General features: G+C 47.3%; 3 protein-coding genes across 4 annotated transcripts; 1 reads left to right on the top strand and 2 right to left on the bottom strand.

Annotated features, from left to right (window-relative positions):
* Nucleotides 1-758: 758 nt before the first annotated feature.
* LOC6583929 (sodium leak channel non-selective protein) lies at nt 759-10004 on the bottom strand. Of its 2 annotated transcripts, none has more exons than XM_032732456.2 (16): nt 9737-10004; nt 8275-9432; nt 8075-8187; nt 7897-8007; nt 7690-7833; nt 6094-7626; nt 5898-6023; nt 5469-5834; nt 4638-5388; nt 4271-4570; nt 4007-4201; nt 2954-3140; nt 2630-2884; nt 2299-2572; nt 2071-2233; nt 759-2000 (listed from the first exon to the last, which is right to left on the bottom strand). In XM_032732456.2, the coding sequence occupies exons 2-16, from the start codon at nt 9334-9336 to the stop codon at nt 1221-1223; spliced, it is 6360 nt and encodes a 2119-aa protein (XP_032588347.1). In that variant the 5' UTR covers nt 9337-9432; nt 9737-10004; the 3' UTR covers nt 759-1220. The 2 variants fall into 2 exon arrangements, with proteins under 2 accessions (XP_032588347.1, XP_032588349.1); XM_032732458.2 differs by having other exon boundaries at nt 5469-5807.
* A 99-nt stretch (nt 10005-10103) lies between these two features.
* LOC6583928 (plasminogen receptor (KT)) lies at nt 10104-11619 on the top strand. The gene is made up of 3 exons (XM_002009552.4): nt 10104-10278; nt 10335-10575; nt 10649-11619. Exons 1-3 carry the CDS (start codon nt 10186-10188, stop codon nt 10780-10782), a joined length of 468 nt encoding a protein of 155 aa, XP_002009588.1. The 5' UTR covers nt 10104-10185; the 3' UTR covers nt 10783-11619.
* LOC6583927 (tyrosine aminotransferase) lies at nt 11575-14965 on the bottom strand. The gene is made up of 4 exons (XM_002009551.4): nt 14334-14965; nt 12747-13261; nt 12387-12680; nt 11575-12316 (listed from the first exon to the last, which is right to left on the bottom strand). Exons 1-4 carry the CDS (start codon nt 14614-14616, stop codon nt 11969-11971), a joined length of 1440 nt encoding a protein of 479 aa, XP_002009587.1. The 5' UTR covers nt 14617-14965; the 3' UTR covers nt 11575-11968.
* Between the last annotated feature and the right edge of the window lie 522 nt (nt 14966-15487).

The following is a 15487-nucleotide window of genomic DNA, read 5'->3' as shown; positions in this document are numbered from 1 at the left end:
TGATAGATATTGTGGAAACCCAATATACTATTTTCTTTTTGTGAAGGTATATAAAACTATGTAAAGACTTTTATTTCAGCTTTTCAATTTGGAGTGTGCTATAGTTTAGTATTTTTTTATACTAACCTACATTATATAACTAGACATCCAAAAAGTATGCAATATTTTTGGCGTTGTATTAGGTACAAATGTGCAGCATACTTAGTTTTCAGTATATTTACATGAATTTATTTGATATTTTTATTTGTTATATGAGATTAGTTTAACATATATTACAAAACATTATTATTTAGAATATTTGAGAAAAAAAAAACCTAATTAAATATTATCTTTTAAAAAGATCCTATGGCTGACACCTTTTGAATCTTCTCTTCCTCGGCTCGTACCTTAAACCTCTGGCTGAGTCATTGGACGGACCACCAAGGCGATGAAAATGCCTCGCAGCTTGTGGATGGTAACATCGCCCACCCTAGAAACCAACGGATGCTTTTCGCCTGGTATACCTTGGAAATTCGACTTAAGATCTGTGAGTGGACAACTTTTAATATATTTAAACAAATTTGTTATATGCCTTATAAAACTTGAAGAATCTAGCTCTTAAGCTGCAGCGTATAAACTTTTTGCAAACGAGAGTAATCGCCTTACTTATAGGGTATATGTTCGAAAGCGAGGTATTCGGGAAAGCATCTAAACGTACCTTTTGTGGCTATTTGTGAAAGGCTGAAAGGCTGAAAACAAATAAATAAAAGAGTGAGATATTTTGAAATAATATATGTATATATTTTTACGTTTCGTAGCAGATAACAGATATACAACATATCTAGAGGCTGGTTCGACTGGACCGCGCTTATTTCATTGTTTATTAATATAATATATTGGCATACACATATAACATACATATAAATATATGTATATAAATACTTTAACACTTAATTAAAGAAATACGACTAATCGAGAGTATCTACTTACAGAAGTACACAAGCAACAACAGAGACTAATGCCTAAACACACACACACACAACTATATATGGAATACGTTTTGTGCGTTACGTCCGAGCGCGGTAATATTTACATTCATTAGAATAAATGGTATATATGGTTCTGTAGGCCACTAGTTTGAGTTTGAGTTTGAGTTTGAACAGGCGACAAATCGTTCGTTTTCAATAAGGCGCTAATGCACGGCAATGATGGCTGAAAGCCCTGAGGCCTGCCCTGCTGGCTCACACCTCCTCGTCACTGGCCTGCGAGCAGAGGACCTGCTCCTGCCACCAGTCGTGCACCTCATAGACGGCGTTCGCCTGATTGTTGAACGGCAGCAGCTTCCCGCTGCCCCCAATCAGCTGGCTAATCATTGCCGAGGGACTACTGAGCGGTCCATGATGATGCTGATGCTGGTGATCCGCGTAGCTGTGCAGCGCCGCCGCTGCGGCCGCCGACGCATTTATTGCCGGATAGTGAAACTGCCCGATCTCGCTGTTCAGCTGAGAGAAGAAACTGGAGGCTTTGTTGCCGTCGCGCTGCTTGCCCAACTGGCCCAGCTGGCCGGTGTGGGGCAAGGTGGTCATCGAGTTCTTTTTGCGCTGCTGGCTGCTGATGTGCAGTCGCTCCTTGTCGCTCAGCGTGGAGCGCTGCTGGGGATCGCTCGAGGTGGGCGCCAAGAACTTGCGTCCCGCCGAGCTGCCCGTCGAATCGCTGCGATTGAGCGCATACGCCCGCTTCCCAACGGCCATCACATAGCGGGTGTTCGAGACGTGCGGATCAGCATGAGGCGGCACCACGGCGCTACTGCTGGCATCCTTCTCATCATTCTCCGTGGAGCTCAGTGTGGGCGAGAAGGCGTCGCTGGTGGGCGGACAGGTGCCAGCCACCGCACCGCTGATGGTGCTGATCGCTGACTTGTCTATGATGCCACCAGGCGCCTTGTCCTCCAGCACATTGGCGCGCATCACTATCTGCTCATTGGTGGCCCGTAATCCGGCGATAAGTGAGTTTTGCTGTTTCTGTGGATCGGATGATATTATAACAGTAAGTCATCAAATTTATCCAATTGCGATTGTTATAGATGCTTACGCTAGCATTTTGCGCTCGAATCTTCTTGAGACAACCTTCGAGCCAGGTACGTATTGTCATCTTGGCCACCTCCTCCTCGACCAGGTACTCGAATTCCTCGCGTGCCAGCAGCTCCTCCAGCTGCAGCGCCTTTCGTATGTCAACGGAGCGATAGGACAACATGCTGAGACGACCAAAAATTTAGTTAATACCAATACTTAAGTCCCGATCGACTGTCTCTGGACCTACTTAATGACATCGTGAAAGGTTACATCCTCGCCATTGTGCAGCTTGTCCAGCTCGTAGCACATGTACTTGAACAGCAAGCGATCCTTTTGGGGATCACACTCGAGCCGGCCCTTCAATAGCCTCAAAATGAACTTGACCCGGCGAACCGGTATGACGCCCCGCTGGTGTATATCCACAATATTCCAAGTGTTCTGGAAATTGCGTATGTCTGCATACGAGAGCAACGCATCCTCCTCGTTCGAGTAGAACAGCGAAAAGTTCTCCATGATAATAGCTGTGAGAGAAATTTCGTGAGTAACTTTCGAATACCATAAATACGCTTAGTACCCACCCACAAGCAGATTGAGCACAATGTACGTGATTATGACGTAGAATGTGCAAAAGTAAATCAAACTAGCCGTAAAATTGCCGCAATCCGTTTCCCAGTAGTTTTCGCCTCGCGTGCAGTACGGCGGTTGTACCATGCAGTCGTGCATGATCTTATTCCAGTCCTCGCCTGTGACAATGCGAAACAGCATCGCAACACCTGTCACAGGTGATCCGAAGTTGGCGCGTCGCCCAATGCCTTCGCCATATTTAACGGTGCCTGAAACAGTCAATTCAAAAGTCAAAGTAGATATTCATAAAAATATTTGTGAAAGGGATGACGACTTACCAAACAGAATGGTGCCGGCTAATGCATAGAAGAAGACCAGCAGAAACATTCCAAATATGATGAAGAATGACTTGCAGACGGACACGCCGACCGTTAGCATCAGCATCTTCAGAGTGGTATGCTTTCCAGTGATGGTAAAGAACCGCAGGATAACTACCATAAATCCAAAGAAGTACGACAAATCGTTCTGCAAAAGCCAATATCAGAGAGAAATAAAAAAAATGTACATACATACATACATATGTTGATCAAATATGTATTTACTAATTATAATATATAATATAGAAAATATAATTAAATATTGAGAAAAGACCTAAGCCCCTTTTCTCTATATATAGGGTATCCTTTATATAAATAATATGTACATAAATACATATAATAATATTTATAAAATATAATAGATAATGAAGTAAGGCATAAGCCTCTACAGAAAGGGTATCCTTAACTTTTGTAGCCGCTATGACAATCTAATGACCAAATTTGAAGTAAGAAAACTCTAGTCGGGCATATCCATCTGAGATATACCTCGAAGTAAGTATATATAAGTAAAAGCGACTTTATAATAATCATAATGAATATTTGGAGAGTCGAGCTCCACAGAAACCAAAATTACAACTGAATTGAACTGAATTTTTATAATCATTAAACGATAACATTACAACGGAAGTAGATATGGGTCTAGAAAATAAGTATTTAAAGAGTTCAAGCATCCAGCTCTTATAGGCTCTCAGATCAACGACAGAAAGACAGACATCATTAGATCGAATCAGCTCGTTTTCCTGATAAAAAATATAATTACTTTGGGGCTTGCTACGCTTCCTTTTGCCAGTTACATATATTGATTTTTCATTTTCGATAGACTCAGAGCATTAAAACCTGCATATCCTCAGATAACTAATGATCGACTTTTAATGATTTCATGGAAGCAGAAAACTGGAAGAATTATAGAGAAACAGACAGACAGAGCTAGGGCTAATCTTCTAATGGCTCGAAACAAGTTTTCTTTAGCCTCTTTCAATCGGAATTCAACTCGATTCAAATGATCAGCCTTACCCTGAGTATAGTTTGCAGTATTATCCAGATGACGCCCGCGACGGTTACCAGCAAATCGTATCGATTGCGCCTGGATTGCCAGTAGCCACGGGGTGTGAATGCAATGTTCTTCATGACCACCTCGATGACGAAGACAAAGGTGAGGACGGCGCTCACAATCACGAGACGTTCCGTGTGCACTTCGCCCTTGATCCACTGCAAATGGGGTGGGAAGTGGGGGAGTTGAGATGCTTCAAATGCATATCAATAAGCAATTTCATTTACCGTTATGGACAGCAACATGCTGTTTATGAGCACCACCACAGCAATGACCCGCTTGAAGATGATGTGCTGCGTAATATCGTAAGTAAAGGCACGAATCTTGCGTCCATCCGGACGTGGAGGCAAGTGCAGGGGCTGAGCGATTTTGAGACGTTTCTTGAGGTCGCACCATCGCCGCTGATCCACGGTGAGCAGGGCTGTGCCCTTGTTCTCCGAATAGTTGGCAATGACCACGCCCACGAACAGCGTCAGTCCGATCATGCAGCCCAAGAAGATGTAGATGTGAATATAAATGGCATGGATCTGAAAATTGGATATGTTTAATACTACAAATAGAAGAAGGCAACTACTAGCATGGAGGTGACTTTACCGGTCCAACAGCTTTGATGAGTACATCGCGCACATCTAGCCAGCCCTTGAACGACAGCACCTCGAAGAGGGTGAGCATAGCATCGCCAATATTGTCAAAGTTGAAGCGACGCGGATTGGCCCAGACGCGCGGCACCAACATCGCCGGATAGGACTCGTCTGGACCCGGAGTCAGCTTCATTTTCGTAACAAAGACGCGTCGCATAAAGACACCGACACAGTTCTCACGGCGCAGTATTGTCGGATCGTTGCAGCGGGCCAAGCGTCCGCCGTACAGCTGTACGCCGTAGCTGGCAAAGATGAACATGAGCAGGATCAGCAGCGTGGATACCAATAGGATTTCCTTAAAGCCTCGGCACAGCTCATACACCACCTTACGCATGTGCGGAACAAGCGTAAAGATTCTCAACGGACGGACACAGCGCAGTATCATCAGCAGCTGGGCCGCCGAATTGGTGGGAATATTGTGCGGCATCCAGCACAGAAACGACGTGGAGACAACATAGATGAACACGTCCAGCGCTGCAGCGACGTCCTTGATATACGCCTTGGGCGTGAAGAACAAGCCATCGGCCAGTATCTTCATGGCCAGCTCCAGGCTCATGAAGATGACGAAGCCATATTCAGCGATCTGCAGCGTGGGATGATCCATCAGGCGGTAGCTGGGCGTCTCGAACATCATCGAGATGCACGAGAGCGTGGTGGCGAATATCATCACCCAGTCCAGATAGGTGACCAGACCTAGGAAGTTACTAATAGATGGATGGGCATGCGAATAATGCAAATGTGAATTAGGCACGTCCAGCTTGAGGCAACCTGAGGCGCTACTTACTGCAAGCTCTTGTACTGCACCTTGCGCTCCTTGCCGGTTAGGGGATCCTTCAGGCGCGCATCGTAGCGCGCGTGCACGATCTTCTGGCAGATCTTGCGGAAGCGACTCTCGCGCGGCACCAGAAACAGCGGCGTGTCGAAGAACGGATGGTTTTCCCGTAGATCTTCCTCGCGCTGATTGCGTCGCATTTCTGCCTGTTGGCGCTTCGCCTGCAGCAGCTTGATGTCCAGATCGTGAGGCCGGGCCCGGCCCGAGTTGGCACGTGGTGCGGCCGCAATGTCACCGTTCTCCATCAGATGCTCGTAGGTCTGCTTCAGCTTGATCGAACCGGAACGGACGCTGCGACGTATCGAACGGGAGCCGAATCTGCGAATTGGTAGCGTACACACATCAAACGAATCATGCCGCCCACGGGCAAAGTTCACTTACTTTTTCTGATCGACGCGCCAGGGCTTCGAGTGCGTGATCGTCCCCTGGGACTTGAGGCCACCTTTGGTGCCCACCACGGGCAGCATCGCTGAGTCGCCCAGCATCAGGCGTTGATTGTTGCTATCGCTATGGGCACGGAAAATTATCAAACAATCTTATCAATAACTCACTATAGTATTATATTCCCGTTACTCACTTAATAATGTGTGTGATTGCCAACTTTCGGAGGCTACTGCCAGCGGCTCTCACCTTGGCCGTCTTGTTCATGATGCGCACCGGCTTCTGCTTGCGGAATACCACATTGGACTCCCAGCACTCGGACATGGGACGCTTACAGTTCTCGACAAGCGACGGATCGTCCGTCTCCAGTTCGATTACAAAATGTTTCATGAAACTCTCACGTACCTTGGGTAGTATAAAGTCATTGGGAATACGGTGCAGAATGGTCATTTGTGGTGAGTCTGGGAATTTCTCAAAGATTCGTAGGCGAAATGGTAGAGTTTCTTTGATTTCGGCGCTTTGCTCGCGAAACTTGAGCTGCTTCAGCTTTTTTATGTCCTCGTCCAGCTCCAAATTATCCAAAATGACCGCCACGAAAAGACTGAGCACGATGAGCGTTACGAAAAGATGGTAGAGTATGAAGTAGACGGCGACAAGCGGTGTCAGCGTCTTGCTGGTGCGTATCATGGTCTCATCCATGACCTCCACCCAGGCCTCCTGTGTCAGAATCTGGAACATGCTCATGAAGGCCTCCGGGAACGACTCGAACTTGGTGAAATCGCAGAGGAAACAAAACAGTTGCATTGAAATGCTGGAGCTGATGATCAGCAAGCACATGGTGAAGATGATCAGGGAGCCGAGCTTCTTGCCGGGCCCAAAGATCTTGTAGACAAAGCCCTCGAGCATGGGGGAGGCCTTAATCAGCCGCACGACCCGGAGCACTTGAAAGTACGTCAATCCAGACAGATAAAAGATGGGCACGATGTGCAGCGTGGTGCCAGCGGCCAGCAGGAGCTCGAACTTGTGTATTGAATGCTTGTAGTAGCCGCGCCAGCCCAGGCAGTAGATCTTAAACAGTGTCTCGAGATCGAGCAGGCAGGTGAATATCACCTCGATGTAGTAATATCTCTCGTAAAAGACGTGACGAGGCCGGCCATCGTGCTTGAACGCCATCGTGGCCGTCACAATGCCATTGGCCAGGATGACCGTCATGACCAGCATCCGGAAGTAGGGCGAGCGGAGGATGGCATGGCATGTCTCCGGTGCCAAGCCGCCGTGCTTGTTATCATCGATCGTGACCAATCGCCAGCCGGAGTCGTTGCCGCTGAGTATCTGGGAGGCGGCCGTCTTTTGGATATGCCCCCTGGCTCCCCACATCTGTTGAAACTGGACGCGTATCTCGTTGAAGGTCTCCGTGATGACAGCAATGAAGACGTTCTTCACCAGCCAAGCTAGGAAAAATATCATGGTGCTGAAGTAGAATGCGGCACGCCAGGCCGGCAGTGAGTCTATGGCCCGGTACATGATGAACACCCATCCCTCCTGCGATGCGGCCTGATAGACCGTAAAAATACTCGTGGCAATGTCCTCGAAGCCATTGAAGCCAATGACATAGCTACTGAGGAAGTCCATCTTCATGCAACGCATTCCAGGTGAACACTGATAACCGGAGTCTGGGTCCATGGAGCAGAAGGTGTCCGGTATAGCCAGCGAATTGATCGTGAGTATCCTAATGAGAGACATACGAATGCTTAGAAGAGAGCTCATTCATTGCTATACTTGGCATACTTACGGCCTGCCCAGCAGATCATAGTTCGTATTATTCATGACGCAGTGATTCTTCAGCTCCCCGAAGAACTGTACGCCGAGCAGTCCGTATAGCGACATAAAGAATAAGAAGAAGAGCGTCACATTGTAGATTTGCTGACTCGAGCGTCTGGAAAAGAGGAGGCTCTAGCTGTCATCGACTGATTTCGAAAGGAGATGGCTCTTCACTTACTTGAAAATTTGATTGATGCGACTCTTGGGCATGCTGAACTTGAGGAACACTCGCAGGAATCGTATCATAATCAGCGGACGTGGAGCACGCATAATAGATAGATACGAGAATCTGAAGAAGAAGAAGACAAAAAGATTGAAAGTTTTTATGCAGTGGAATCGCATTGATGTTGACTTACTTTGGCACAATCTCAAGCACTTCGAATATCTGGAGTATGATGGAGACCCAGAGAAAGCTCACCATGGACGCATCGAACTGGCACCAGTGATCCTTCAAGTAAGGCACCTCACCCTGGCAAATAAATGGAAAACGGAATATGTTAGCTCAAAGTCGAAACTGAATGAACATTGCGTCATCTCATCATCCTAGTTAACTTACGTTCAGTACTCCACGAATGTGCATCTTGGCAATCATTTCGGCCGTGAAGAGCACCGTCACGGCCGTATCGGACACAAAGGTGATGTACTGCAACGAGGGATGACGCTCGAAGGTCTTGGGCGTATTCAGCGAGACGGAGGCGAGTGAGACCAATGCACAGAGACGCATGAGCCGGCGCACCCACAGCTTGTTGACCCACTCGATGTCCGCGCTCTCATTCAGCGACTCCTCCGGGCCGTAGTCGGCCAGAAAGGGTTCGCCGCCCTTGAGGCTCTGCTTCCTGCCGAGCATAATCTTATTGCCGATGCCAGTGGCGATGCCCAATCCGATCGGTGGCACGCCCGTAATGGCGGCGCTGCCCACAGTGCTGCTGATGCCACCGCAGATGCCCATGCCCGCCGCGGCGGCTCCACCGCCCAGGCCGCCAATGCCGCCCAGCAGATTGAGGCCGCCGCCAACGCCGCCCACGGGACACACTGAGGCACCGGCTCCATTGTTGTGGGCATTGCTCGTGGATTGGCCACCGATGGCCGTTGACGCTCCCGCGCCTGCAGCCGTTGACAAGCCGCCAGGCTGCTGCTGCATCCCACCGTAGGCAGTGCTGCTGCCGCTGCCCGAGTTCACAATCGTGGTCGGACTGTTGAGCACGCTGGATGCATCTTGGCGTGTGCCCAATCCGTTGCAAGGACTGCTACCCGGCGATGGATTAAAGTTCAAATGGCTGATTTGCTGCTGCGAGCTACGCAGATGCGAGTGCGGATGCTGATGCTGATGCTGGTGCGGATGCTGTTGGTGCTGCTGCTGTTGCTGCTGCTGCTGCTGCTGTTGCTGCTGCTGCTGCTGCTGTTGCTGCTGCTGCTGCTGCTGTTGCTGCTGCTGCTGTTGATGGGAATGCGGATGCTGTTGGTGTTGCTGCGGTGTCAGGCTGTTTCCGCTGGAGGAACTGGTGCTGGCTGTCGCTGGCGTTGTGATGCCGCTGGCGGAGTGAAAGCTGCCGCTGCCTCCCGTCCGTTTATTACGAGCAGCTGCACCCAAGCGACGAATTTGTAAGCGGTCAATCATTCAAGCAGCGCATCTTGCTCCCGCCTGGGCCGTGAGTTATGTGAATATCCGTACCGCCAAGACAAAGGCGCAAATGCCTTCAACTTGTCAGCGTTTCTAAGTGTGCGTGCGTGCGCGCGTGTGTGTGTGTGTGTGTGTGTGGGAATAGACGTCAATTAGTCACAATTTCTACTACTGTCAATAGATAGATAGATATATGTATGTATGTATGTATGTATGTATGCACTCTGTGCCCCAAAGGCTGAAGCGCTTTCAACCCCCATAAGCAAGACAAGAGAGAGTCCTGCCTGCACACACACACACACACACACATACGTATACACATTCACTAGTCTTGTTTACTACACACACACACACACACACACATACGTATGTATGTGTATGCACATATCGTACTTACATTTTCTTATCAGGTCTTTGCTTACATACTTTTGTTTTCAATCGGAATTTGCGCTTTTTTATCATTTGCCTCCATCTCAGAGGCGCGCAAAGTCAAACTGTTTTACTGTTTTACCAGAACCGTCTCCTTTTCTGACCGCTCTTCAACTAAACAAAAAGTAAAAGTAAATTATGAAAACGTAACGGCAAACTGCAATTGGAGAGCAACGAATGGGCGCTGGGAGCCAACGGTTATTCCAGGGACGTACACAGATGCAGACTGCTACGGCGGACTGCCTAACAGTTGACAACCTGCCAAATACAGGGTGTACGCTCTGGGTGTCCGGCGCCTGCGCACTGGCCGTGCCAAGAAACGGGTCGATGATGGCCACACAGTAGTCATCAGACTTGTGGAGAGTAGTGTCACGTTTGGTGGGATAAACGGCGTGCGATTAAGTGCTTCAACTGAACATGGGCGGAACATCGTCGTCGCGTAATAAATCACAATCCGTGAGCTATCCGGAGCACGATGATCCGGCGTATCGCAAGTGCCAGGAGCTGAAGGCAAGTGCAATTATCTAATCTTGTGGTTTCTGCCAGTCTAACGAAACCCCATGCAGATGGAGCGCTGGATTCAGATGCACTACCAGATCAAGCAGCGGGAACAGGCCCTGGCCATTGCCCAGCATCGGGAGCTCTTCTACTGGCTGAGTGGATTCTACATCAGCGCCGTCTGCGGCTGTGCCAACTATTACCAGAGGGTCAAGCGCGCCTCGGTGCTGGCACCGTTGCTGCCGCTTACCTTCGTCATGGGCTACTATGCGGACTGGGCGTACGGGAGTAAGCTGCACCGTATTCAGGGTACATCACCATCAAATCTCTCTCTCTCTCTCTCGCTCGCTCTATCATCGTCAATAATCACTCCATTTTACAGCCGAGGCGAATATAATCATGGAGCACGAGCAGGAGCTGCTGCACTGGCCGGGCGGACTACCGACGGTCGCCAGCATCGATGAGGCCCGGGTCGAGGTGCACATGGAAAAGAAAATGCATCCGCATCACATGTAGACAGACCAGTGCCCGTACCCAATTTCCTCATCCAAGTGGCTCACGTGGTTCATCTATTTTTCCGACTCTTTTGCTCAAAGTTATTATTACTCAATCGTACGTCACTTATGCATCGGTAGTGCACTGTACATCTATACATATGTATGTGTATGTCTGTAGGCACTACATGTGTACATCAGCTGTTGAAATACTCTTTTAAGCTCTTAAACTCTTTTCCTTCCCTATACTCTATATACATATATATATATATATATATATTTATATAGCTATATATAAAGGGTGCATATGTCTGTACATATTGGGACTCCTGCAGAGCTCGGCAAAGAAAATACATACATGCGGTGCTCTTCGATGCCCATGCGGAGATCCGCATGGCGGGAGAAACAGAGCTGATGTATGTACCTATGAATGTATGTATGACATGTGAATATGTTTACTGCACAGACACTCTTGGACACCGTGTCTAGCAGGAGAAAGATTCATATTCATATGTATGTACGACATGTGAATGCACAAATATGTACATACATACGTACATACTCAGCTGGTATTCGCAGACACCTCCTATGCAGGACATTGCCAGTTAATATGGTGCATGGCATGTACACACATATACATACCTTTATACAATTGAATCCGGCTAGAACGACTCCGCGCTTATGGCATACGTCCAATGAAAATTCTGCTCCCTAGACAAACTTATATGAGTAAATATAGATGGCTATAGCGCCTTCCGTACATAAAGACGGTCGCCAGAGCATCGCTACAGCCGGATTCTACCGTATATGAGCGTTACTTTTAAGCATATTTATTCATTTACATATATTCTAAACAAAACAAAAAAGAAAGGAAACGAAACAAATTCACACATTCACATCATGATGTACGTCGATTCTCTTACAAGTTACCATCGGACTTACGTATATACATACTTCCTTATAAACAAGCATACAGATATTAATGGAGGAATGAATGTTTTTAAAGACAATACTTCTTATATTATACGTTTAGGTAATTATTGTAACACTAATGTATAACAAGCTAGCAATTGTAGCCTAGAGAGCATCTAATAAAGTATCTGTGTGAGTGTGTGTGTCTGTCTGTTAGCGTGTGTGTGTGTGAGTGTGTGTGTGTGTGTTTATAGTAACAGTACCAAACCAAGAACCCGATTTCATATTCAATCCAATCAGTAGTGTATATGTCCATCCTCGAGCAGACCGTCCTCGATCAGGGTCCGGTTGTCCTTCTTGTAGTGCGTGTCGCAGAACTCGGCGATGCGCACGCAAGCCTCCTCGAGCATCGCGGCTGGGACTGTGAGGACGATGCGTATGTAGCCCGGATAGGAGAAGCAGCTGCCGGGCAGACAGAAGACGCTCTGCTCGTTGACCAGCTCCTGCACGAAGTGCGTGTCGTCCTTGAAGGCCAGAAAGCGCTCAATGCAGACGCCAATCATCATATACATGGCGCCGTTCGGCATCACGGGATTAAGTCCGGGCACCGTCTTCAGCATCTTGTACGCCAGCTGGGCATTGGTCTATGTTGAGTATGAATATTATTATTGGGAATTAGAGTTTGCTCGCTCAAGTACTCGAATGTTCACTCACGTGAAGCACCTCGATGACGCTATCAAAGTAGGACTGCGGCGTCTTGGTTAGTATATCGGGTAGTGCACCCTGGATGATCGTGTTCGTGCCGAGAATGCGGCCGCACATGTTCTTGAGGCCGTTGAGTGCGGTGCCCAGACGCTTGTGATGATCATGCACAATGATCCAGCCCATGCGCCAGCCGGGCACCAGGAAGCGCTTAGTGAGACCGCCGCACGAGAGCACCGGCACCTCGCGGGTGAGGCTGCTAACCGCCACGTGACGCGAGCCCGGAAACACAAAGTGCTCATAGATCTGATCAAAGACAAAAAAAAAAAGCAAATGGTAAAGGGATCGTCGAGCGATTCAATGCGCACTAACCTCATCGGCGATGATGGGCAGATAGTGGCGTTCGCAAATGGCAATCAGCTCCAGCAGGTGTTCCTCATCGTAGACGCTGCCGCAGGGATTGCTCGGATTGTTGATCAGCAGCGCGGCTGTATTCGCATCGATCAGACTCTCCAGCTGCCGGAGATCGGCACGCCACTGTTTCTCCGGCAACAGTTCGTAGTAGCGCACCTCGATGTCCAGGCCCTCGGCCAGGGTGTGGTAGAGGCAGAAGCCCGGCCGCGGCACCAGTATGTTCTGGCCGCGCTCGGCCAGCGCCAGTATGCAGTACTCCAGGGCCGACGAGCAGCCGCTGCAGAGCAGCACGTCGCTTGGATCGATTGTGCCGCCAGGACGCTGATGTGCACTGTACTTGGCCACCGCCTGGCGCGACGCCTCATGGCCCTGGGTGTGGGCATAGCCATTGAACTTGCCGCTCTCCAGCGAGCGGAGCACAGCCTTCATGGTCTCATCGGCCGCCTTCAGGTTGCCGAACGTCGTGGGATCACCTACGAAATGAGATGAACTATGTAGTACTCTACTCTGTCTTCAACTCGCAGAAGAGCTCTGGGAGAAATGCGAAATGAACTGAGGCCAGCCCTAGCAGTGTGTGCATACACTCTGGATCCTAACTGATTTTCTCCGACCCGGCCTAAAACTCGTTTCGCGTATTTTTGCATGTTTCCGCCTTGTCATTGCGTCCCATGTGGGACAACAATATTCCACCTTCTAAGCAAATTCGATTCTTGATCTTGCTCCAAACAGGTGAAACTACATTTTATGCAAATGCATCGAAAACGCGCGCGCGCGAGCGACGCCATGAAAAATATATTAAAAACAACAAAAATAACAATAACAAAAAAAGAATAAATAATAATAATAATAATAACAATAATAATAATCTGTAACAGAGCTCGAATTGTGGCTTTGGAACAGCCCTATTAATTTGGAATAAATTAAGAAGCAATACGCAATAGGCGAGCATCAGAAGAATGCATATAAAACTGAAGAAAGTTCCATGTGGAAAAACAATTTGTTTTTAATTACCTCGATGTAGATCTAGATATTTATAGATATATTAGTATTCCATAATATTTAAATAAATATTTTTATAAATATTTGACAAGATGAAATGAATTCCATGTTCCATGTGGAAAAACAGTTTATTTTTAATTGCCTCAATATAGATCCAGATATTTATAGATATACATGTTAGTATTCCATAATATTTAAATAAATATTTTTATATTTGACAAAATGAAATGAATTCAGCTGCTCGAGTATTTCACGAAACTAGTTTCAGTTGAGCACAAAATAATACGATTTAATATTAATAAAAAAAAAAAAAAAAAAATAGATGAAGCTCGAAAGATTAGAGCTGCCTCTCGAAAGGGCCAACCGGCTAGCCAGCGAGCCCCCTCAGAGACAAGCGAGATTTGGCACATCTATATCGATATAATCAATTCAAATATATGTGTGTAATTTGATGGCACAGAAAGTAGAATTTTAAAATATTCTAAGGCGACGATCAGACGATCAGATCGACTCTAGAGCTGGTAAACTCTCTATGGAGGAACTCACCTATGGATAGGGGTATCATGGGCTTCTGTGGATTGGGCTTGATCTGCAGCGCCTCGACAATGTTGCGAATGCGATTGTGTGTGTTGAGGGACAGAGACGAGCCCTTGATCCGCCACTCAGTGCGATGCTGGCCATCATCTTCGAATTTCTGCAGGTGCAGCTCCTGGACGAGCGACTCGTTAATGACTGCGACTCCGCTGCTGGGAGCTGCTGCCGGCGAGTTGGCGTGGCTGCTGCGGCGGCTTTCAAACTTGTGATCTTTGCTGGTAGCAGTGCTAAGCATTATCACCAGAGCAGGGTATGAACGATTTTTGGCACAGAAAAAAAAACAACAAAACAAAAATACAAAAACAACCAAAAGCCCAAAGGAAAGTCGAGAATTGAAACCAATTTGAGGCAGTTGCCGGACACGCGCTTATGGCTTCTCGGCGGGGCGGGACAGTTCAGTATTCAAATGAATGTAAAATTGGAGTCCTGATTTTCATTCCACACAAGCATTGGTGATGCAATCTCGATGATGGGTCTCTGGTCTGTGGTTGGGTTGCGTTGGCGTATCGTATTAGGTCGATGCGAATTCTGGTCTAAATCAAAACTGATTTACTCGGCTGATCTCTTGGTGCTTTTATCGGCTCTGGCTGCGCCGCTTGGCCGCTTTAATATATACGCGATATATATATACGATTTTCTAAGACATACATACATACATACATACATACATACATACATTCATACATACGTATATATGTACGGCACCGCACGCGCTTCGGCCGGACCCGAGCCGAAGAACAACAAAAGCTGCAACTTCGGCTTCGGCTGCTGCTCGGGCCTATCCACTGATTTGAATACTGTTGTGGATCGGTCGATCGATCGATTGCTCGGTCGAGACGACAAAAATAAGTAAATAAATATACATACGAACATACTTTTGCATATAAACAATATGTAGATTTTGTATAAAGCCTGATTCGACTTGGGACAAGATTATTTAGTTAAAAAACAAAACAACAACAACAACTACAGCAACAACAACAACAACAACAACAACATAACAACCACATTGTCTCATTTGCAAAATGCCTAAAGTTTTATCTCTTGATAACCAACAACAGTTTGATTACAACCATATCAGTTAGTAATATTTTAGTTTGATCCCA

Source organism: Drosophila mojavensis, unplaced genomic scaffold, assembly GCF_018153725.1.
Source record: "Drosophila mojavensis isolate 15081-1352.22 unplaced genomic scaffold, ASM1815372v1 contig_136, whole genome shotgun sequence".
Taxonomy (NCBI): Eukaryota; Metazoa; Arthropoda; class Insecta; order Diptera; family Drosophilidae; genus Drosophila; species Drosophila mojavensis.
This window is presented reverse-complemented; position numbering and strand designations above follow the sequence as displayed.